Raw genomic sequence first — 23,263 nt, 5'->3', positions numbered from 1 at the left:
GCAGCGGTGCCAAGCCAGGGCGAGCCTTGTCTCCTGCCTCCTTGTCTTGCCTGTGCACTGGGCCTGTGGTAGCGAGGACAGCTGAGAAGATGGAATGGTGTGGACTGCATTGAATCAGTAAGCTCTGCTGGAGAATCCAGCAGGCACTCAACACACATCAGTCAGCAAATGTGCTGGCCACTCTTCTGGAAGACAGTCTTTTCTCCGCTGAGACCTCGTGAGCCTCTCAAGTTCACCGTCTTCCTCCACAGCCCCTCCCCTGGCTCTGGTGATCTCTAGTGCACCATGCTCTCCACAGCCAGACAGCTGGCAGACAATGGTCTAGAAGGCACAACTAAGGTCACTGCTGCCTTCTGTGCAGAATGTCGAAGAGTGAAGACCAAGTGCCTAACCAAACCAGGCAGACTCTCTAGACTGCAGGCCCCCCTCACCTAGATGGCCTCGTCATTACGCTCGTCATCAGGAACTTGAAAGTATATGCCAAGTTCTCTACAAGATTCTTTCTTACTTCCACTCAACAAATCATCACACTGTATAATGCAAGGTAATAAAACTGTATGGTAGTTGGCGTTCTTGTTAAGTGATATCTTAGCTTCCCTTGCCACCGGAAAAGAAACGAAAAAAATTAACTACGTAAGGTGAAAGATATGTAAACTTGTTCACTATCATAACCATTTTACTATCTATGCCTATTCAATAACATCAATGTGTGTGTGTGTGTGTGTGTGTGTGTGTGTGTGTGTGTATTTTTTATGTATATGAGTACACTGTTGCTCTCTTCAGACATACCAGAAGAGGACATCAGGTTCTATTACAGATGGTTGTAAGCCATCATATGGTTGCTGGGAATTGAAGTCAGGACCTCTGGAAGAGCAGTCAATGCTCTTAACTGCTGAGCCATCTCCCTAGTTCCAATGTATATATCTTTTGTTGTTGTTTTGTTTTTGGTTTTTTTTGTTTTTGTTTTTTGATTTTTGTTTTTTGAGACAGGGTTTCTCTGTATAGCCCTGGTTGTTCTGGAACTCACTCTGTAGACCAGACTGGCTTCGAACTCAGAAATCCACCTGCCTCTGCCTCCCGAGTGCTGGGATTAAAGGTGTGTGCCACCATGCCCGGCTATCAATGTATATATCTTAAATACATACAATAACATCTACTTGTATAAGTAAGTTAGGAGCAGGGGAGATGGCTGTGCAGGGGAAACTCAGAATTCAGATCCCCAGAACCCACATATCTGGGTAGGCATAGTGACCACCTATAATCTCAACATTCAGGAACCAGAGACGGGGGATCCCTGAGGCAAGCTGGTTGGCTGACTAGCTGGAGTAGTTGAAACAGTGAGCTCTCTGCTCAGTAAGGAGCTGCTCTCCTTTAGTGAATAACATGGAGGACTACAGATAAGGCACCAGATGTTAACTTTGGGTCTTCACATGCATGCACACATCCAGGACTCATATGTGTATTCTCAAACATGCATACACATATATATGATACACAAGTCTAAATCAACATCCCATCACCTATCCCAATCCAGACAAAACCAATCACACCTTCCTTGCCTTTAGGATCTCACTCTACCATGGACTTCCTTTTCTTAAAAACATCTGGGCCACTTGAGTGTACTCCCTGTCTCTTGCCCACTTTCTGTCCCTCTACCTCAGCCTAGACATAGGAGACTCAGATCTAGATCCACAATGTCAGGCAAAGGCAGCAAAAATGGAGGAAACTAAGATGAAATGAACAACAGTCATCACTAAACACACAAATGGTCTAAGAAAGGAATAGAGCCCTCTATAGGATATAAAGGGCAACAGAGATGGGCTGCTTTTACTAAACAACTTTTTATATAATCCTATGCTGTAGAACTGCTAAGAAGAAATAAGTCAGCTATTCATATGTGCAATGCACTGTGTAAAATACTGGGTCCCAGGCACACAGGAAAGCAGGATGAAGGTGCCTTGAGCACAGGCGTGGAGTCACATCGCATCAAAGAGAAAGAGCACTTGCTTGACTTGAGAGGTCATGTAGGGAGCAGTTCTGTGTTAGCTCCTAATTGCCTAAGGTCCCAGGGGACACTCACACTTCCACCTAAGGTCCCAGGGGACACTCACACTTCCCCTAAGGTCCCAGGGGATACTCACACTTCCACCTAAGGTCCCAGGGGACACTCACACTTCCCCTAAGGTCCCAGGGGACACTCACACTTCCCCTAAGGTCCCAGGGGACACTCACACTTCTACCTATTTGTGTTCCATAAGCAGCTCCTCCAGCGGCGTCACATCACAGAGAGTTCCTTCTGATTCAATCGCTGCACTGCCTGTGGCCCAGGAGAGGAGACCCTACTGTCCACTCACCGACCTGTGCCCTGTGACTCCACTACACAACTGAGCAGGAGTTAGAAAAATACTACAACTGTGGGAATCTGGCTTGTGGTGTGTGCCTGGAATCCAGCACTCAGGAGACTGGGACAGGGAAATCAGAAGTTTAAGGCAACCTGGCTATCAAGCGAGATCCTAACTCAAAAAAAAAAAAAAAGTTTAAATGTACAGGACAGTTCACATATATCTATGACTATTGTCAATGTCTATCATAAATAATTCAAAATATAAAATTATTTTCAAAAGGTTTTAACTGGGAGCTGTAAAGATGGCTCAGTGGTTAAGAGTAGTTGCTGTTCTTTCAGAGAACCTGGGCTCTGTTCCCAACACCTACTTGGTGGCTCAGAGCCTTTCTAAATGCAATTCTAGACCATCCAACACTCTCTTCTGAGCTCTGTAGGCACAGCTACTAATAGACAGACAGACAGACAGACAGACACACACACACACACACACATATACATATATACAGGCAAAACAATTTTACATATAAAGCAAAATCAATCTTTAAACGATGTTTTTAACCCTTCTATTCCCTTGCTCAGTAGTTTTCGTTGTTCTGTTTTCCTTTTCACTTCCTTTCTTTTCTTTCTTTACTTACTTAGTTTGAGCCAGGGTCTCCCTGTGTAGCACTGGCTGGCATCTAGCTTACAGAGATCCACCTCCCTCTGCCTCTCACATGCTGGGCTTAAAGGTGTATACTACCACATACAGTGCATTTTAAAGGTCATAAAAAACATCCTATGTTCCTTCACTCTTTATTTATGTGCTCACACATGTGTATGCATTCAGGTTCCCTCAAAGGCCAAAGAAGGGGACCAGGATCCCCTGGCGCTGGAGTTACAGGTGACTGTGAGCAGCCTAATACAGGTGCTGGGAATGAAATGCCAGTCCTCTACTAGAACAGCAAGTGTTCATAACTGGTAAGCCATGTCATATTCACTTTACGATACTAAGGATAAACAAATCAGCTTACATCCATTCCCACTAGGCAAAACACAGCAAACACTAGCACAGACTCTGAGCTTTGTGTCTGAGAAACATACTTCAAGTCCTCAGTACACTTAGCCAAGCAGATCATCTAGTGGAAACCTTAACTACACTGTATCCAGCTAAAGTCTGAATGGGCTGGTACATAGCAGGTCCAGCAGCCTTTAGTGACCAGAGGAGGGAGACCTGAATATAAAGTGTCTTTAGCAACAAGACTCTCCTATAGCATAAATAAGCCTTTAAGAGGAGGCTGCAACAGTCACGCAACATCCTTTTACAGAAAAGCCAAGTCTATATATATGATTATTGTTCCACCCTCAAAAATAGCGTGTCTGTCTGTATGTACCAGTGCCATCTGGGGTTTACCTGGCAGAGCCCTTACCATCTCCAAAGACCTTCAGTTGCAAGCAGCCACACAGGCAACTGATCCCACTTGGGTGCTCCCTAGGTCCCATGTGGTGAAATGCTATTAGAAGCTGCCAGAATGGCATGTACAAAAAAAGGTAACTTATGTCGTGGATGTTTCTGTCATAAGTGAGCATGGGTTTAGAAAGCACAACCAACAGGTACCCGTGTAAGGCGCCTCCATGTTACTGTGCATGCACTTCATTCACAGTGGGGCTGCTTTTGGATACAAAGAATTTTCAGTGTTCTCCCATTTCTAAAAGTAGCAGAAACCAAGTTTCGAGAAGCATAAGATTCAAGAAAAGTAAAATCTGAAAGTCGTTACAGAGCATTACCACTGCTGGGTCACGGCACCCACACTGCTAAGAGAAAGCTGCAGCACCTTGACCCTCATTGTGGATTCTGCTTCTCACAGGGCTTGTTCTGTGTGTGATGAAAGCTAGGCTGGGAAATAATTGAGGTAAGGATTTAGAGATTTGGAAGAGCAAACTTCCTAATAAAAAAGTGGCACAAATGGGACTCTTCTTACCGTGGTTACACATTAAATCTTATTTGATCGATTTCTCTGTATTCCAAATTACAAGCAGAAGGCAGAAGGTTGTGATTAGAGTCGTATTGATCCACCATTAACATTTAATCAAGCCTCTATAGCTATTGGGAATGCTTACTTTGGCAGTGCTCTTTTCTTTCCAAGTTGCCTTTATCGTCGCTACAACAAGGAAACTGTGGATCTATTCAATGCCAACAAACTACAGCATTGTTTCTATGGAACCCATGTGCAGCATAACAAGCCTGGATCAAAGCAAAGGAGCTGCCTGGGAACGGTGGGCATGGGTACCTCTGATCATTGCCTGCTAACCCTGAGTCTCCCATCCCTTTTATTTTACACATGAAATTGCATTTCCCCTATGTCCACTTGTTGCTTTCTCTTATTTTTAGCACATTTACATGAAACTGAAGCTCAAAGTTTGTGCTCTATGAAATGGAAACAAGATACTACAATGGGAAGGAGGTAATCTCTACACTCAGTAAACAGGTTGACAAACTGACCCTGAACTTCAGGGGAGTTCTGAATTAAGTTCCTAGACCATTAGCATATCAGAATACTTCCATAAAACTCAGAATTTGGAAAACTTTTTAAAATATGTATTTGTTCTTGAGAAGTTCAACCGTGTATGAAATATGATCATAACCACCTTGAGGCTCATCTCTTCCCTGCAGCTCCCACATTCTCCTCAACATGCTGCCCTTCTAACTTGTGGTTCAGATAGTGCTACCCACACATGCACAGGGATGGGACCATCCACCAGGATAAGGCAAGCTGCCACTGCCACATCCTCAGGAAAGGGTGATTCTCACTCCCTAGCAACTATCAAATAGCTCTTCAGAAAGGATGGGGCCTGGAGAGCATCTACCCCATCTAAAATTTGGAAATTTTTTTAACAAAATAAGTTGTACTGCCAATTTTTTAAATTATTTTTAATTGTGTCTCTGTGTGTGGGTTTTTGCAGAAGGTGTCACAGAGGGCAAAGATGTCAGACCCTATAACTGAAGTTACAAGGTGGCTCTGAGCCTGAGGTGGGCTCTGGGAATCCGACTCAGGTCCTTGGGAAGAGCAGAATATATGCTTAACCACTGAGCTGTCTCTCTAGCCACACTCCCCAAAAGAGCTTTAAATCAACCAAAAGTCAACACAGAGAAATGATTCATGCCCCAAGCATCTGATGTATGCACGCACTGCTGATCCGTTCTCCTCCTGAGCGCCTCTGGGAGTCATGGAAATGATACACAGGTAATGAGATAAGGCCTTGCTACCTAAGGCATCAAGCAACCCTAAGAGAAGCAGTGAGTGTCCTTGCTCTTATGAAGGCTTGGTTCTCAATTCTAAGGCCTAACAGCCCATCTCATGGCCAACAGTATGCATAAGAAAATTATATTTAAAAGCTCCAATTGATAAAAAATGATAATTTCAGATATCAGAGGCATCAGATCATATAACAGTTTCTACAAATGAAGAAATGTAGCACTAATATAAAAATGCAAAGCTTTAATTTACCCTACTTTATTATGCTATGTGGTCCCCAGTTGGTAGCACAATTCAGGGAAGGTGTGGCACCTTGAAATAATGGGATCCATGGGCGACAGTAAACTACCAAGGTGGCCTATGAAGGTTGCCTCTGGCCTCTGCTCTTGGTTCTATGTGCCTTGCTCTCTGCTATCTAGTGTCCACAGGCTCCTGCCACCATCAACTGAGCTGCCCTGCCATTCCTTCAACACCATGATGAACAGAAGCTTTCTAAAACCATGAGCCAAAAGTTTTCCTCCTTCCAGATTAATCAATATTAATATGCAGTCACAGCAACACAGCAGTAATAACAATCATCTCTATAAATTCTCTCAGGAAGCTCAAGGGAGTGTGGCACCCAAGGAAAGTCTAGTTTTCAGGCAACAAGCCCTCAGGTGAAATGAAATGAATGGCTAGCTTCTATTTTGCTGCTTCCTTTCAACAACATATTAGAAAATATAAGCCAAACATACAACTTATGAAACTATATTGAAGCCGATCAATACAACATGCAATTACAAAATAATGGCAAGGCTAGGGGTATAGCTTAGTGGTAGGGTGCTACATGCAAGACTATGGATTCATGCTGGGGTGGGGAGTTAAATAACAGAAGAGGAACTGGGGAGACAAATAACTCAGTGAAATACTTGCCCCATGAGCACAGGAACCTGAATTTGGTCCCAGCAGCCATGTAAAATGCCATGCCCAGTGTTCAGTGGAGGAAACACCCAGATCTCTGGACGTTGCTGGCCAGTCAGCCTAGCGTGGTAAAGCCCAGGTCCCAGTGAGAGACTGTCTCAAAAACAGCTCAAGGGCCAAGACCTAAGGTAGACTGTGGTTTCCACAGATATGCCCGCACTTGCCAACACTTACAAAACATCCATGCACCTACACATAAACACAGGAATAAGTAAAAATAGTAAATAAATAAAATAGGCAACAGCTATCATAAAAGCAAAATTTTTACATCCCTAAAGGCACTTAAACCTTCACACCATTTTTTCATCCCTTAAAATATTCAAAATTAACTGTATAGAATGAATCTACTGTCAAAACATAATCAAAATTGGTTTAAGCCTAGAACAAAAGGTTAGAAGGAGTTTTTAAATTAAATGTGGTCTGATTTTAAATTAATAGATTGTTAAAATGACAAAACTCCCCAAATTAATGTATAGAATCCACTGTAATACCTCTCTGATATCTTGCAGAAATGTATAAGTTGATTCTGAAATTCACACAACATACCAGGGCTGGAGATGGCTCAGCGGTTAGGAATGTTTGATGTACAATCAGGAGGACCAGGGGTAAGATCCCAGCAGCCACACAGCAAGCCAGCTCGGAAGAGTCCAATGCCCTCTCTTGACTCTCATATCCACAAGTGCCTGCACACATCTACACATGCACACACACAAATAAAAGACAAAAATCTGCCAGGTGTGAATGCCTTTAGTCCCAGCACATGGAAGTAGTTTGAGGCCAGCCTGGTCTACATACTTCATATCAAGTTCCAGGATAACCAGAGCTACAGAATGAGACTCCGTTTCAAAAAAGGAAGAGGAGGGGGGGGTGGGGAGGGAAAGGAAGGGAAAGGAAGGGAATGGGGAAGGGTCCTATAACAGTCAAAACAATGCTGAAAAAGCTAGAAAGGAAAACTGTCAATGATTTCCAGACTTACTACAAGACTACAAACCATGTAGTGCATGTGCAAGGACACACAGTGACAGTGGGCCAGAACTCAGAACCCAGAACTAAATCTCATGCTTATGGTCAATTGCCTATTGACAAGAATGCCGGGGCCACTCAGTGCAGAGAAAGTGTCTTTCCCGGAAAGACATTAGAAACCTGGGTACTTACATGCCAAAAGAGTAAAGAGTAAAGTTATGGGCCAGTGAGATGGCTCAACAGGTAATTATGCTTGCTGTTTGTTCTAGTTAGTTTTACTAAACCAAATCAACCTGGGGGCAAGAAAGGGCTTACTTCATCTTACGGATAGCCCATCAATAAGAGAAGCTAAGGCAGGAGGGCAGGAACTTAGAAGCAGGAACTGAAACAGAGGCCATAAAGGAACACTCCTTACTGCCTTGCTCCCAGGCTCCCATTCAGCTGCCTTTCTAACACTGCCCAGGATAGTCTGTCTGTCTTGCAGTAGTCTGGGTCCTCCTGCATCAGGCCAATCTGAAGGAGGCAATTCCCAGCCACATCAAGTTGACAACCAAGACTAGCTAGCCATCACATCACATGACACAGCTTGACTACCTACATTTGATCCTTGGAAGCCTCTGACCTCCACATGCATGCGGTGGCACTGGCGTTCACATGCGCACGCACACACACTAAAAGTAGACTTAAAAAAGAATAAAGTTAGACCACAAGCCCAAACCACACACAAAACTCAACTCACAATGCAGCAAAGACCCAAGTATTAGAGTTAAGACTATAAAATATGTATTTAAGAAAATAAAAGTCTATTTTGACCTCACATTAGGTAACGGTTTCTTAACATGATACCAAGTCAAAGAACACACACTCGATCTAGAGCCCTCACCACAGAGCTACACATACTTGACTCAGAATCTAGAGACACTGAAGGAAAAAGAGGGGAGCGGAGAAGCTATGGGCCGGAGGTCGACATAGTAGGCCAACAGGGACAGTGACAGAGCGGTGTCTGCCACAGTGCCTGCTCCTGTACCCAACTCCTGTTCATAACCACAACTGCTACTTCTCTGTGCCTTAAATTTTTTGTGACTACTTAAAACTGTGCTGTGGAAGCCATTCTAGGAAAATTTGTTCCAACTCAGCTACACTAACACAAACAACCCCAACCAAACTTATACGAATGCCTTCTTCTATCTCTTTAGCTCTAGCTGTATAAAGACGCTTTAGGGCTGCCTCATCCAATAGTGCACAACAGACTTTTCTAACATCCTGAGGCTATCCTTTAACGGTCATGTTTAATCAATTCATGTTTATTGAGATTTTACCACTTTCATATTTAAAAAAACAAAAAACAAAAAGCAAAACAAAACAAGAACGGGTAGAGGCTAGGGAGACAGCTCCAGCATGAGGATCTAGCGTCAACATCAAAAGCTGGATGAGAGGCAAGCACTGTGAGCCCAGCACTGCTCGGGATGCAGACAGGAGGATGGCTGGGGCTGGATGGCAGGCAAGGCTTGCCTAGCTCCAGGTTCAGTGGGAGACCCTGTCTCAAGGGACTAAGACAGGGAGTGATAGCTCAGGAGACTAACATCATCCTCTCCTGGTGCTGCATACCGGGCACAGGACCACAGGCACACGTGTGTATACACAGCACACACAACTAAATGCAGCATCCACATAAAAAGAACTGGTAAAGCCTGGTGTGGCTTTAACATACCTTCAATTTTTGTATTCAGAAAGCTGAGGCAGAAGGATCACAATTTCAAGGCCAAATAGGTACAAAGTCAAACCCTGACTCAAAGGGGGTTTGATGTGTTTAATTAAATAAAATTCATAATAAATAATACATTTTGAGGAGATAAATATGTATATTATGATTTAAGCATTACACAGTAGAATATGATACAGTGATAACGATTTTGTCTAGCATGTAAAAAGCTCTGAACTTGAACCACAGCACCAAAATAACATAAATAACATTACAAAATATATATGTTTTAAAGCATTGCTTTAAAAGGTACATATACAATTTTTAGATTTTTATCTATTAGCTACCTATCAGCTAAAAGAAATTTAAAATTTAAAAATGAAACAATTATCTGTACTGACCAACATAATTTACACAGGCATAATTTATATTTCTGAGATGCTGTATACATGTAGCCAATTGCTCACCACTTCTCCTGTAGAGGCAGCCAGCATGTGCTTCACGGGTTTGAAGTGTGAAGTAGAGTCCGTGTGCAGCAAAGATTTCACATATTCATAGGTGAGAAAAAATGCAGCAGCTGAAACGCAAAAGTCTTCATAAGAATAACTACATATCTCACCTCCTAAGGGATGTCTCTCAAAAGCTGGGCCATCATCGTTAAATTATGAGATAAGAATTGGCAAGCACACGCCTTTTCCGTAGTTCCTGACCCTGTCCCAAGTGCACTTAACCGGGAGCCTGGCACCACCACACTTCACTGATGAGGGACTTAAAATTTCCTAGCAAACTTCTGCGAATGAACTGTGGGCTTCACAGACTCAGAGTATCATTATAGTCCTAAAACAAGCAGCCTCACTGAGTTATAAGCAGGTTAAGACACATAACTTAAGTTAAATGTCAGCTCTACAATGTTGATGCAAAATAACCACGCTACTTTTCACTCCTTGATCTTTACAAACATCAACTATATCATTCAAAATGGAAGTCAGTGCCAGGCTTGGCAGCACACACACCCAGCACACTGGAGGCAGGGGCAGGCTGATCTCTGGGAGTTTGAAGCCAGTTGAAGCCAGTCGGGTCTACATAGCTAGTTCCAGTCTAGCCAAGGTTACATAGTGAGACCCTATTTTGGGCAAAGGGATCAATAGAAAACTGCCTTTATTGCTCTAAAGTTACCAGAACTGCACATGAGGCTTTAAAACTTTCTGTATACTATCAATCAAAAGATTTTTTTTTTACCTCTTCCATAAGAGATAAGGCACAGAGGATAAAGAGACAACAAATTCCTCTTCTGAAGGACATGAGAGAACTAAACACCCAGGAAAACAACCAGCAGTGAAAACCATTCCCCAAAGTCACCCAGTATGTAAGGGCCACCAGCTGCTCACATGAGTAATTACAAATACAAATACTGTAAGTAGCCAGTCTTCAAGTTCCTCACACTGGTTCCCGCACTAGGGCCCTTTCACTACAGGTCCAGCTATTAGGTCTCTACTGCACTCAGCTGTGTGTCCTGCAGATGCACACACTCCCTAAGCCCCACCCCACCCCAGGACAAAGGAGGAGGCTAAAGGCTCCAGGATTCCATCAGCAACAGCCCCAAGCTTGTCATTTATAGCTACTTTTATGATGTAGAAATGTAAATTCTGGCCCCTGCCAAACAGGTACATCCAAAAAGGCTTTACTAGTTGGAAATGACAGCACAGTACAGCTCTGAGAGAAGTTCAGAGCAAAGCAGAGAAGAGGAGGTGGGCTGGCCAAGACCCACCCGACACGAGCAAAACCCCAGGCTGGTGCTTCTTCTATTATGCTCTTTTCAAAAAAGGAACTGGTCTTTGTCAAAGGTTCCCCCTCTCCCTCTAAGTTCTTCATCTGTGCTGACTTTGTTCTCAAAAATACCCATAGCCATCAACAGACACAGTGGGCTCTGCACTCAGACTAGACAGAGAGGAAAGTGTGACTCAGCAAAATTTATAGGAAACTCCATTTCAAAACGACTGTGCTTCGACTTCTCCTGAAATTTACAATATAAAAGGCAAGAATTTGAACATAACCGTCCCAGAGACAGACAGACACACAAACATATGTGTGCGTGCTGGAGTGAGTGTGTGTGTGTTAAATTCAAAAACCATATTCTGCATGTAAATGCCCTGGAGAAGGTAAAACAGTCCTATGAGCATAACAACAGCACATGTCCCACATACACCACCAGTGAGGTCACACCTGCCTGAATCCTTGTGGCAATACGAGAGAGAGAGAGAGAGAGAGAGAGAGAGAGAGAGAGAGAGAAACCACAAAAGCCACAAGAACTGGTGACTATGAAAAGCTATGAGCACAGAGCAGACACCTCTGCAGCTCCTGCTGATAGGTCCTCCAACTTGTCTACAGAGGAGGATCACCTTGAGGTTCTTCTTAAAGCATCAGTGTCCTGGACAAAGCTAAGACTAATAGCCACAGTCTCTGCAGGTGGGCCACGGGCATCACTGGCACTAAGCTCCTTGTTGACTGGGTCATTCTATTTAGGATAACCCTATCCTTTTGCCCATACTTAGAAAGGTGCATTATATAGAGCCAGGGTCCAACAACAGCTCATTAGCTAATATTCAAAGAATTAGGACAGACAGAGAGTCGGGGTAACCCCAAGGGTGACTCCTAGGGGCTGGGGAAGAAAGTGACCTGACAGCAAGAGGCTGGAAGACCATTTTCTCTTTGCACTACAAATCTTTCTTTATGTGAAGGCTATGCTCAAAGCATAGGGACTTATGCAGGAGGTTAACATACTCATTCCTTATCTGGAAACAGAGACAGTAAACCCCAGCGTTCACAGAGCTAGAGCCATGATTCTTTGGATGCGTGCTAGGTTAACATTTTTGCTAGTTGGCTTAGTTTACGTTTGAGCATTAGAAGTGACCGTCAGAGACTGGGAGATGAGAGGTGGGCACTGCTCAAGAGAACACTGCCTGCTCTACATGTGCAAGGTCCTGGATTCAATCCAAAGGAAAAACAAAGCACCCACTGGCGAACAATTAAAATCAGGTAAGTAACTGAAAATAGATATACTCCAAAGCAAATTAAATAAAAATAAATCACCCTAATTATCAAATGAGAGCACTTAAAGTCAGGAGATGACTTCAAAGCCCAAACAACAGGTAGTGGCTACAGGGCATCCAGGACAAAGCAGCAAAGCACGTGCCTCATTTAAGATGTAAAATGAGCAAGGCCTCTGGGTCTCACCCGCTCTCAACCCAAAGCAGGGATCACCAGCCAGCTTCACACTGGGTCCCCCGGGATGCTTGCCACACGCCTTTATAAAGCTGCCGGAGAATTCCAGTGCCACAAGGCTGAGAGCCACTGCACTAAGGAACCATGCTGAAAAGGTGACAGTTTAAAAATTCTAACTGGGGGCTGTAACAGCAAAATCAATTTTAAAAGATTATCTTTTATGTTGCTGTTTGCTTGTTTGGTTTTGGTATAAACATCCTGAGTCCTGGAATGGATTCTACAGCACTCTACATTCTGTTTAAATATAATCAAAGAACAAAAAATTAAATTCAGAAAACCAGCTGTAAGGCTTAATGAATTTTGCGTGTTAAAATACTCATATTATTCTGAAAACATTACCTTGGCTTCTGAGCACTGGGAATATCAACACCCTTACCGTTAGGAAAGGATCCAACAGCTGCAGAAGGGACCCCAGCATATATCCCACGAAATCCACCAGCCTTGTTAAATCCCTGGGGACTCTGCAGCCTTGTCTTAATGGTGTCCAGAGGAAATAATATCAAGTCCACAGAGACGCCTGCTACCCCTCCAGCCTGTGCAAAAGGTGGGGAAGAGAGAAGAGAAAGGTGAGCTCTCAGCCTCAAGCCACAGGCCAAATATTAATCACTTCCATTCTTCTTATTCCATGTTAGAGAACCTAGGTTCCACTAAGAAAGCTACCATTTATTTGACATGTGACCCTAAAAGCATGACTCATACCCTAGTCTCCAAATCCTTCAAATTGGGAACTGAAATCAATACTAAAGGAATCTTCTTTTTTCCCACGCTGGATCAGAGCTGTGGCCATCTGCCCATGCTAGCAAGTATTCCACCATTGAGCTGTGTCCCCAGCGATGAGGAAGTCTTTAAACAAACATCTCACATCTTCCAGTCCATGATTTTTGTTGCAATACTCAAAGGACTTGCATTTTATAAGAAAATAAGATGCTTATCAGGTGTACTAATTTGCAACTTGTACAGGTTTTTTTTTACCTTTTAGATGAATTTTAATGAATTAATTTTTTAAACAAAATTAAAGCTCACTCTTAATTTGTTCTTATAATTCAACCACTGTTTAAAGCCATTTTAAAAAAAAGAAAAAGTTAAAAAGTACAAAGCATCCTAAAGATTCAAGCAGTTCTTTTATGAGTTTCTTCTCGTCTTTCCAAGGTTCCCTAGGCATAGTCAAGCAAGCATGGGTCCTCTTTTCTGACTTAGTTAGGTTTTTTGTTTTATGTGGTATCTGTACTGTTCCTGTGCATGGGTGGAGACCAGAGGGAGACATCAGGCATTTTTCCTTGATTGCTTTCCACCTTTGGTTTTGAGTAGGATCTCACTAACCCTGAAGCTTTGGAACTCAGCTGTGCTCACTGACCAGTGAGCTTCACGGCTCCCTCCCTTCCTCTCTCTACAGGAGACCAAATTAGACTTGAACTTGTTATACATCCAAGATGACCCTGAGCTCCTGAACCTTCTTCCTCCACCTTTCAAGTGTGATGGACATATATACACAATGGAATACTATTCAGCCGTTTAATAGATAAATTATTAATTAATTAATTAATTAATTAATTAAAATCTCAGGTAAATGGATGGAACCAGGAAACATGAGAATGAGTAAGGTGTCCCAAACTCAGAAAGACACATGCCACATGTTCGCTCAGTTGCACTTCTACCTCAAAATCGTCAGTAAGTGCATAACCTGGAGTAATGTGAGAAACCAGGAAAGCAAAAAGGGACCATGGAAGGGGGCTAGAGAAAGGAGAACTGGATTCCAGTGACACAAAGAGGGAAATGGGAAAAGCAGGAAGGGAGGCTCTGTTTTATGGAGGAGGGGGAGTCAATATAAAGTAGAAGGGGGAGAGAAGGGAAAATGACACCAACAACATTTGATAAAGCACCATGGAATCACACTAGTATATATTTACCTAAAATCATACACAGTACATATAAGAATTGTGAAAATGTGTGTGTGTGTGTGTGTGTGTGTGTGTGTGTGTGTGTGTGTGTGTGTTAAATGAAGGTATGCCTCTTCAGCTGGCAACGCTCTCCACACGTGTAGGCATGAGTTATTGGTCAGAGTAGACAAGTGACTCCCAAAACAATATAGGCCATGGCTCTTTCCCTTCCTTGGTTGCCTCTCAGAGGGCGAAGTCTTCTATTGCTAAAGACGCCACACACTTCCCACACAGGACTCTGAAGATCTGAACTGGACATAACCTGCAAGCCCCCTACCATCCATCTATTCTTCCCAACCCTTAGAATCAGAAAATACTAAGCAAGCTGCTGAGAAAAGGAAGCCATCAATAGTCCTACCCAGCTGTGGCAGCACTGAATTTTAACAGTGACTACCAGAGCAAGCTAGCCCTAAAGGTGCAGGACTGGCACTCGTGTGTGTCTTGGTGGTAACCAGCTCCCATCTAGTTGGACTTAAGACACCACTCAACAGGAAGAACATCATCCCTGGTACTAGAAACCTAACCAACAACAGGTCATATGCAGAAATCAATGTGTTGTGGGAAGCTTGGCCCCAGCTGATACATCTACAACAGGACTCCAGCACCTCAGGCTCAGGGAACATTGTGGAGGAGGAGGCAGAGAGAATGTAAGAGCCAGAGGACTAGGAAGTCTGCGGTGAGATTGTGTCTCCTAGAAATGACAGGGAAGCTACATCCATGATACCTCAACAATAGGGCTGCCTAAATAAGACCTGAACAATAACATCAACAGACATGATAACACAGAGGGAAATTTCTAAAGGGGCCCCACCCACAGGGAAAAAACTCTTGGCAACTAATGACTACTGAGGGAGGATACTTAGCTCTCCCAGGGATGAGTCCCACAACTGGCTATTGAATACAAAGCGGTCAGCCCTGAAATCATACACACACAGCCACAAAGGGATTCGGCAGGTTGTGTTTATATATTTAAGCATGTGTATGGAACAATAATAGTCAAAAGAGGCCATCATTTTGATGGGGGAGGGGTATGGGCAGGAAGGGACATGGGAAGGGAAGAGAGGACAAAGGTGGGAAGTAATATAATTTTATCTTAGGTCTTTTAATCCTAATAAAAAGTGAAAGTAAATAAAAAGTGAAAGAGATATTCCAGCATATATTTGTAATCTCAGCACTGAAGAGGGTAAGTCAGGGGACCTGGAATTCAGGACCAGCCTCAACTACACAGTAAGAATTCATTTCAAAATTATGTACAGAAATAGATAGATGGCATACAATATATAGGCTGTCCAATAGCACTTTTATTTCCCTCAACAATTTAACCTATGGCCTCATCAGACCAAATGCTCTATCTTGTCTTTTGAACTGCTGAGTACTAAATCTGCAATAACGGCTTCTCTTGAGACTTAGATTTCAGACAGCTAATAATCCTTTTCCATCTAGATCTCTATTAAGAAGCACATATCTAAGGATTCATGTATTATTTTCTATGTTTATTATATCTGCTCATCCAGATAACTTTTATTAAGTGACTAAATGTTTTCTAAAGGAACTGGTGCTCATTCCCAAGTTTCTTTAAAAAGCAGAACATTAAAAACTGTACCTCGTGACTATGGTGACATACAGGCAGAATATTTTAATACTAATTAAACTTTAGTAAAAGGAGTGTGAAGTTTTGAAAAATATACACACAAACACAGTGCCAAAGAAGGCACCACTCACAGGTGGGCAGACGGGCAGACCACACAATCTCAGTCCTACCTAGTAACTTGTACGTGCTTGGTAGTTTTTATCTTTTTAATATTGATACATACGAACATACATCTCTTTAAAATACAGATGTTTACAACTAAAAAGTACACGTCCTTGGCAAAGAAAGGAAGGGAGGTGGGGAGGGAGAAGAATGGGTACTATTCACACTTAGGAGCAAAGTTCAAATTCCATCTCTCCTTCCTTCGAGCTTACACAATTCCCAGTCTGTGCAAAGCTTAGTGTGAGGAACTTACTCTACTTGCCTGGCAGCACAGAACCACTCCAAGGGTTAACTGGAAAAACAAAGCTCTGGCGAGGAACAGAGCAATGCCTTTCTTTTACTCCTTCTTTATGTTTAAATTAAATAATACACGTGAAGTAGTAAAAGTCAAAGTGCATTGGCAGATGTACTAACACTACATGATCAGCCGGAAAGACATGAAACTTTAAAGACTATGACCTAAAATGATGTCACCAGAGAGCTCCAAGATGTGTCAGTCAGGAAAGGGCTGCAAATGCCACAAAATGACCAGGTCGGTTGTGGTGGCATGTACCTGCTCTATGTAACCCAGGCCCATGGGGTCGAGGAGGTCATGGGAGCTGGAGCCACAAAGGAAGAAGGAAGAGAAAGAGACAGGATGCACGGCTCTTTGTGGAGACAGGGTTGGCTTTATGCATCCTAGAAGAGGCTCAAAGGGATGTCGGAACAGAGCCACCATCTGGCATCCTTGTCACTCTTTTAAAGGATTTTAATGCCGTTCAGCAAGTAAACATGCTGCCTTCCTTTCCTCAGAACACAGAACAAAAATCTGATGAGAACTGTGATCTGCACCGATTCTTTAAAAACAAGCTGCACTGTGGTTTTCTCTTTAATCTCCCACAGTTCAGAGAAATGCTAGCTATCTGGTGCTAAACTTTAATCAATGAATTCTTCTCTAAATGTAGGGCTGCTGTGCAGGCATCAATTCTCTAAACCTTTTTCATCATAGCTCTTATCTTCTGATGATAAAATGACCAGAGATTTGGCCTAGTAAAACGGCAATCACAAGTTATTCTGTGTGTGGACTTCACGCTTCTATAATTGAGATGTCATTTACTAAGATGTCTCATAACTTTATGAGCATGACAAACAGAGACTCTCGGAGCATCTGCTCAGCCACGTAATATATTTAACACTTAAGCAAAACCTTTAGGGAATGCATACAATTTCACAAGTACTCTGTGCAGACACAAGTCATCACCAGCTAGATTGTAAGAGGCACTATCAGATTCATTTGTTCTTTAAGTTTGATCATTTGCTAAAAAGGTTATCAGGCAACTGACCAAGTTCAAGATTTAGGGTGACTTGTGCTGAAAAAGTGTAAATTCAAAACAAGACAAGATGGGGTGGGGGGCAGAAAACTCGAAAGCTGTGCACAACCAATCAACTACCTAGGACCTGAACGGCATGCATGAGGCTCTGAATGCAAGCACCAGTACCACCCCCCAAAGTCAATCTGTGCCTCTCCCTGCAGAGAGACATACATTATGCTCTTAAATTTATCAAGTAAGTGATATAATACATACTGTACACTCCCACCTCTGACTACACGCAACTATGGGTGAACCCAAGTCTAGACACATACACACAGGTGGCTAGAGGTTAAATACCTCCCTGGAATGGGCTTTGTGATAAGTAGGAGTATTATTACTGCTTTTTATTGCTTGGTTTATAAGGAACACTGCAGCATAAGTCAAAGCCATTCAACATGAATATGCCTAGTCCTTCAAAACTTCTTCAATCCACTGGCTGCAGCTGACAGGCACTAGGTAAAGAATAACTGAGAGCGTGCCCTCATCGGCCCTTGCTTCTCCTCTCCATTGGCAACCTGTACACTTGCACAAAACGTGGAGCGCCATTCACTCCAACTATGATGAACTACTATGGTTCCCAAACATGTCCAGAACTTTCTCCTTCTCTGCTTTAGCTTAGGTTTTTCTCGAAATCTGGAATGGCCTTCTTACCACCTAATTCTCCCCCCTTTAAACCCCACAGACACACATATCCCTGCCAAAAATCCCATCTGCTGGTTTGACAGCAACCAAATGCTATTCCTCATAGAGCTATCCCCAACCTTCCAGTTAAGAATAAAAGGCTACCTCCTCTATTCCTCTCATAACTATATTTATATATTCCTTTATACTACCAATCATGTGTGGTAATGCAAGAGTCTTCGGAGTACAAGTCAGGTCAGTCACCTTCAACTTGTCTAACAACTAACCCAGCATCTCTGACACTGCAGGGTTTCCCAATCAACCATAAGATGATAACATTTCTAGGCGTTCGTTCCCCCAATCACAGTGGTACTTATACCCTGGGACACTTCTCTAAAAGCCAATTCATCATCGCCTCCTAACAGGAGGGCTGTAGGATTCAATCTGTTCAACGAGGCTGCTCTTAAGAATGAAAAGGTGGCTGTCGAATTGGGCTTGAGTATTCTTCCATTCCTTCAGAAATTCTCTCAGGTTAAATTATGGCCTCAGAGCACAGGTCTGTTATCAGACAGAGCTAGCTGGCATGAGCTCACTTCTTGGGAGAGCCTTGGATCTTCTTAGAAAACGATTTCATTTCTATTTCTTCATGTACAAAATGGGGGAAAGAGCACCTGTGCTTTCAGAGCTTTGGAGAAGTAAATAACAGTAAATGAAAATTAAATACAATGAAATGAGCCTGGGTGCGATGTGCTATGTGCTTGTGCTCGTGCACATATGTGTGTGTGTGTGTGTGTGTGTGTGTGTGTGTGTGTGTGTGCAGCCCAACCTTGAGTCAGAAGTCTTTCTCATTGTCTCTCCTCTTTCTTCACTGAAGCAAAGGATCTAGAGATCACTAAAGGTTAGTCTAGCTCACCAGCTTGCTCCAGGGATCCCTTGTCTCCACCTTCTGAGCACCGGAATTACACATGGGCCACCAGACCCACCCAACATTTCCCAGGGTTCTGGGAACTGAACTACAGATGCTATAACTACTGAGCCATCTCCCCAAACACAAATGAATCTCATATATTTAGGATGCCTGGCCCATAACCTGTTATCACCTCTTCCCATAATGTCCTGAACCTAGTCCACCTGTCACTTACCCGAGCAGTCACTTCTGTACTGTCTCCTACATCTAACTCTTATGGGCAGGTTTCTCTTGTTCAACACTCTATCTCCAACCCTTCCATCAGAGCAGTAGCTAGTTCTGTAAACAAATGCCCCTGGGCTTCTATTTGCCCTTAGCAGGAGCATTTTAAAAATGAAGGTATTTCTTGTCTGCTTCTGTTCACTCTTCCAGAATAAAATCAAAGTTAACCAGTCTCTCTTACATCTGCTAAATCTATTATCTCCTGCTAGACCTGCTGTTATAGGCCCCTCAAAAAGCACTGGTTCTCATAAATCGACAGAATTAGCCAATAAACCATCGACTCCACAACACCACTACTTATGCTCAGTATTTCTTCAAAGCCTAAACGTGGAGAAAAATGAGCAGATTACTAGGAACTAAATGTGTAGAAACTTCAAAAAGACAAGCTAGTATCTTGGATGGATGGGTCGTAAGTGTTTTCCTGAATAGTGTGTATTTGCATGTTTAATTCCCAAGTTCAGGTGAATATGGTGTACAAGGGAAGTCTTAATTTACTGAAGCCTTCAGTAAATAAGACAATGTGTCAAGCATACCTCATCTCTAAAAGCCCATCAGAAGCCACCAAGCCTTGAGAACAGACTTCCCAGACGTCTCTAGGCTTGGTCCTAGATCTAGCAGCCAGTGACCTGAGGACAGACCGACCACTGCTTAAACCCGGAAGAAAGCGGCAGTGCAGAGAAGCCGCCACAGCTCCCACGCAGCCTGCACCCAGCAGCCCACCCCTACCCGGTACTCACCACCAGCGAGGCCGTGAAGCCCGGCGCGTCCATGGTCTCCCAACGCCGCCAAGGTTAAAAATCACAAGCTGGGCAAAAGCAGGTGCTGACTTAAAGAGCTGGGCGCCGCCATGTTGGGGCGGGATATGGAGCAACTACTTCCGGGGCAGAACTCGTGACGTCACACCACAACAAAAGCACGTGCGTCGCTCGGTGCTGGTCGCTGAGCCTTTCCTGGAGGACCCTGGGGTTTGGAGCTTCTCCGGCTTCCTGTCCTTCAGCAGCCGGCTCCGGAGGCGCTAGGCAAGAGCCTCGCACAAGCCTGTGGCCCCGGATGGGATCTACGAAAGACCCCGGAGGAGAGACCAGAGCTGGCAGGACTGGGACCAGGCGGCACTGCCTGTACCTGAAGGCCAGCCCTGTGGTTTCCTACTCACAATCCAAGTCCGTTATTCCTTCGCTTTATCTGTGCAGGCTGGCTGGATTTCTGTTGATCCAATTCCAGAAAGAAAGAAAAAAAATGTTAAACAAAAATACGTTTTTATTACCAAAAAAAAAAAAAAAGTATTCTCCATTTGTACTGACGTTTATTTCTCTTTAAATTAATGTACTTAAAGTAGGAGAGTGATCACTAGAGACTACGAAGGGAAGAAGGATGGAGGTAGCTGCTATCAAAATACAATTAGTTAGGGCCAGTGAGATAGCTTAGTAGGTAAAGGCGCTTGCCTCCAATTCTGGAGGTGACAACTAACAAATTCCTATTAGATAGGGCGAGTGAGATGGTTCTGCAGGTAAAAGCTCTTGCCACCAACCCTGCAACCTGAGTTCACTCCCTGGGACCCATAGGGTGAAAGAGACAACCAGTTCCCACAAGCTGTCTCCCAATGTCTGTGGACATACCTAATATTTATTGTATATCATATATTTTGCATATTATATTTTATTACATATTAATATGTTGATAGTGAAATAAATAGAATTTAATACTTAAAAAAATACAGCTTAATAGTGAGTGTAACTCAATGGTAGAATATGTGTTTACCTAGCAGGGCCCTCGTGTAGATGGAGGAAGACAGGAAGAATAAGTACCATTGCTCTGCAGGACAGTAGGATTGCTAGTTTACAATTTACTTACGTGTGTGTGTGTGTGTGTGTGTGTGTGTGTATTTCAGTTGGTATTTGAGTTTCACTGTAGCCTATGATAGGCTAGAACTGGCAATGTAGTTATGTAGTTCTGGTGACCTCAAACTCATAACAATTGTCCTGCCTCTGCCTCCCAAATGTTGGAATTACAGATGTGAGCCATTACACTTGGATAATAATTTGGGTTTTCTTTCTAGGGTCTTGAACATGCAAGGGCAGTATAGATGTAGCCACAAAGGCTACATATATAGTTCCACCTACCTAGTCACTGTTATATATTTTTATAGAGAACTAAAAGAAAATAGAAAATTTCAAAGATGACCCACAAAGAAATGATATTTAAGGAATTATACATGCTAATGGCTGACTTAGCCATTTCACATCGTGTGGGTGTATTGAATTATCACCCACTACCCTAATAAATTTGTACAATCACTGTGTCAGTAAAAAATAAAGTGGCATAAAAAAATGACTTGCTTTGATAGTTGATTATTCATCTTGCTCACTGTGAAGGCAACGTGTGCTCTTGGATGAACATGTCATTAACTATTTAGCAAGTTTCTTGGAGTAGACTTGTCTTCCCATTTACTGGACAATACCTTCTAACCTCCGCATGCATGAAGGGCCTACTACATCTCAGGTAGCAGGTATGTTGTAGAACTAAGTGACTAGTGGACTTTTTAACCTCCAGTAATCTTGTGTGAGCCACAGAGGATAATCCTGACTCACTCAGTCAATTTATTGGAGACCTGATTGACAACTGCAGAAACCGTTTCTGTAATATAGAGCAACGTGACCATAACAGCAGGGCTCACACAGGCCGTGCTCACACTCAAAGGCAGGGAGCGAGTATACAGACTGTGAGCATGAAAGGGCAGGGATTCTGAGGCCATCTGAGAATTCACCCTACCACACTCTTTTATAGCATGGCTTCATTGGAGGCCTCCTCACAGCCCATTGGGGTCTACCAGTAAGCTCCCACTAGAATTTCCCTCAGAGTCCCTATACCTTTCACTTTTGCTTTGCATCAAGGCACTCCCACAGCTCACTAAATACTGTTCTACACCATCTCCATGTCCAGAAATCTGATTGGTTGGTGAGTTGGTTGGTTGGTTTCAGCTTAACAAGTAAGTAGCTTAAAATACCAACAGCTTTTACCTCATACTCCTTCTGTTAGGTAAAAATCTGAGAGAACTTAAGCTTGGCAGTTCCAAGTCGGGGATTCTCGTAACTTACAGTGTCAGTGTTGACCAGGATCATCTCATAAAACTTGATCATAACTGGAGAATCTACTTCCAAAGTGGTAGCTCACTTCCATAACTGACAAATCAGTGATTAGCAGGAGGCCTCAGTCCCCACAATATTTACCTCTCCGTGTTGCTGCTTACCGGTCCTCATGTGACTATTTTCCTCAGAGTGAGTACTTTAAAAGATAAAAAGATAAAAACTACAGTATTTTTACATTTTAAAAAATGGTATGTGTATGGGTGCTTTGCTGCATATATGCCTATGTACCACGTACATGCCTGGCGTCTGATGCCCTAGAAATGGAGTTGTTCATAGTTGTGAACCACCATGTGGGTGCTGGAAATGAAACCCAGATTCTCTAGAACAATCAGTACTCCTAACTACTGAGCCATCTCTCTACCCACTCCCAATTTTTAAAAATTATATCTATTTTATGTATATGGATGTTTTGCCTGCCTATATGTGCCTGAGAAGGCCCAAAGAGGGTGTTAAGTCCCTCGAACTAGAATTACAGATAATTGTTCCTTACCATGTGAGTGCCAGGAATCGAACCATGATCCTCTGTGGGGAGGAGAGAGCCAATACTCTTAATCCATGAGCCTTCTTTCTAGACCAAATTTTTTTTTAATTCTAATTTAAAATACACATCATTTTCCCTTCCCTTTCCTTCCTCTAACCTCTCCCATTTCCCCCTCCTATTCCATCTTAAATTTATGGCTTCTTTTTCTTTGATGATTATTGTCACACACACACACACATACACACACAAATACAACCTGCTGAGTCCGTTTACTGTTTTTGTATATTTTTTTAGCACTGG

The 23,263-nt window shown here is 43.0% G+C and overlaps 1 protein-coding gene across 13 annotated transcripts in view; it reads right to left on the bottom strand.

Annotated features, from left to right (window-relative positions):
* The window catches only part of Slc25a26 (solute carrier family 25 (mitochondrial carrier, phosphate carrier), member 26), a 104,365-nt gene extending 84,129 nt beyond the window's left edge, over window positions 1–20,236 (bottom strand). For 6 of the 13 annotated variants that reach the window (XR_003956252.1, XR_377486.2, XR_001785163.2 and 3 more), the window contains exons 1-3: window positions 20,074–20,228; window positions 12,861–13,017; window positions 9,670–9,779 (exon numbers count right to left, since the gene is read on the bottom strand). Coding sequence is in view for 8 of the 13 variants with exons in the window: in XM_006506520.2 (XP_006506583.1) it covers window positions 9,670–9,779; window positions 12,861–13,017; window positions 20,074–20,106 (300 nt within the window). In the remaining 5 variants the exon portion in view is untranslated. Of the gene's footprint in view, window positions 1–6,939; window positions 7,231–9,669; window positions 9,780–12,860; window positions 13,018–20,073 lie in introns of those variants that run through there. The other 7 variants (XR_868874.3, XR_868875.3, XM_011241446.3 and 4 more) reach the window with 6 other exon arrangements.
* Between the last annotated feature and the right edge of the window lie 3,027 nt (window positions 20,237–23,263).

The sequence above is a fragment of the Mus musculus genome, chromosome 6 (genome assembly GCF_000001635.26).
Source record: "Mus musculus strain C57BL/6J chromosome 6, GRCm38.p6 C57BL/6J".
Classification (NCBI taxonomy): Eukaryota; Metazoa; Chordata; class Mammalia; order Rodentia; family Muridae; genus Mus; species Mus musculus.
The sequence above is the reverse complement of the archived record's forward strand: the minus strand, read 5'-3'. Positions and strand labels throughout refer to the sequence as shown.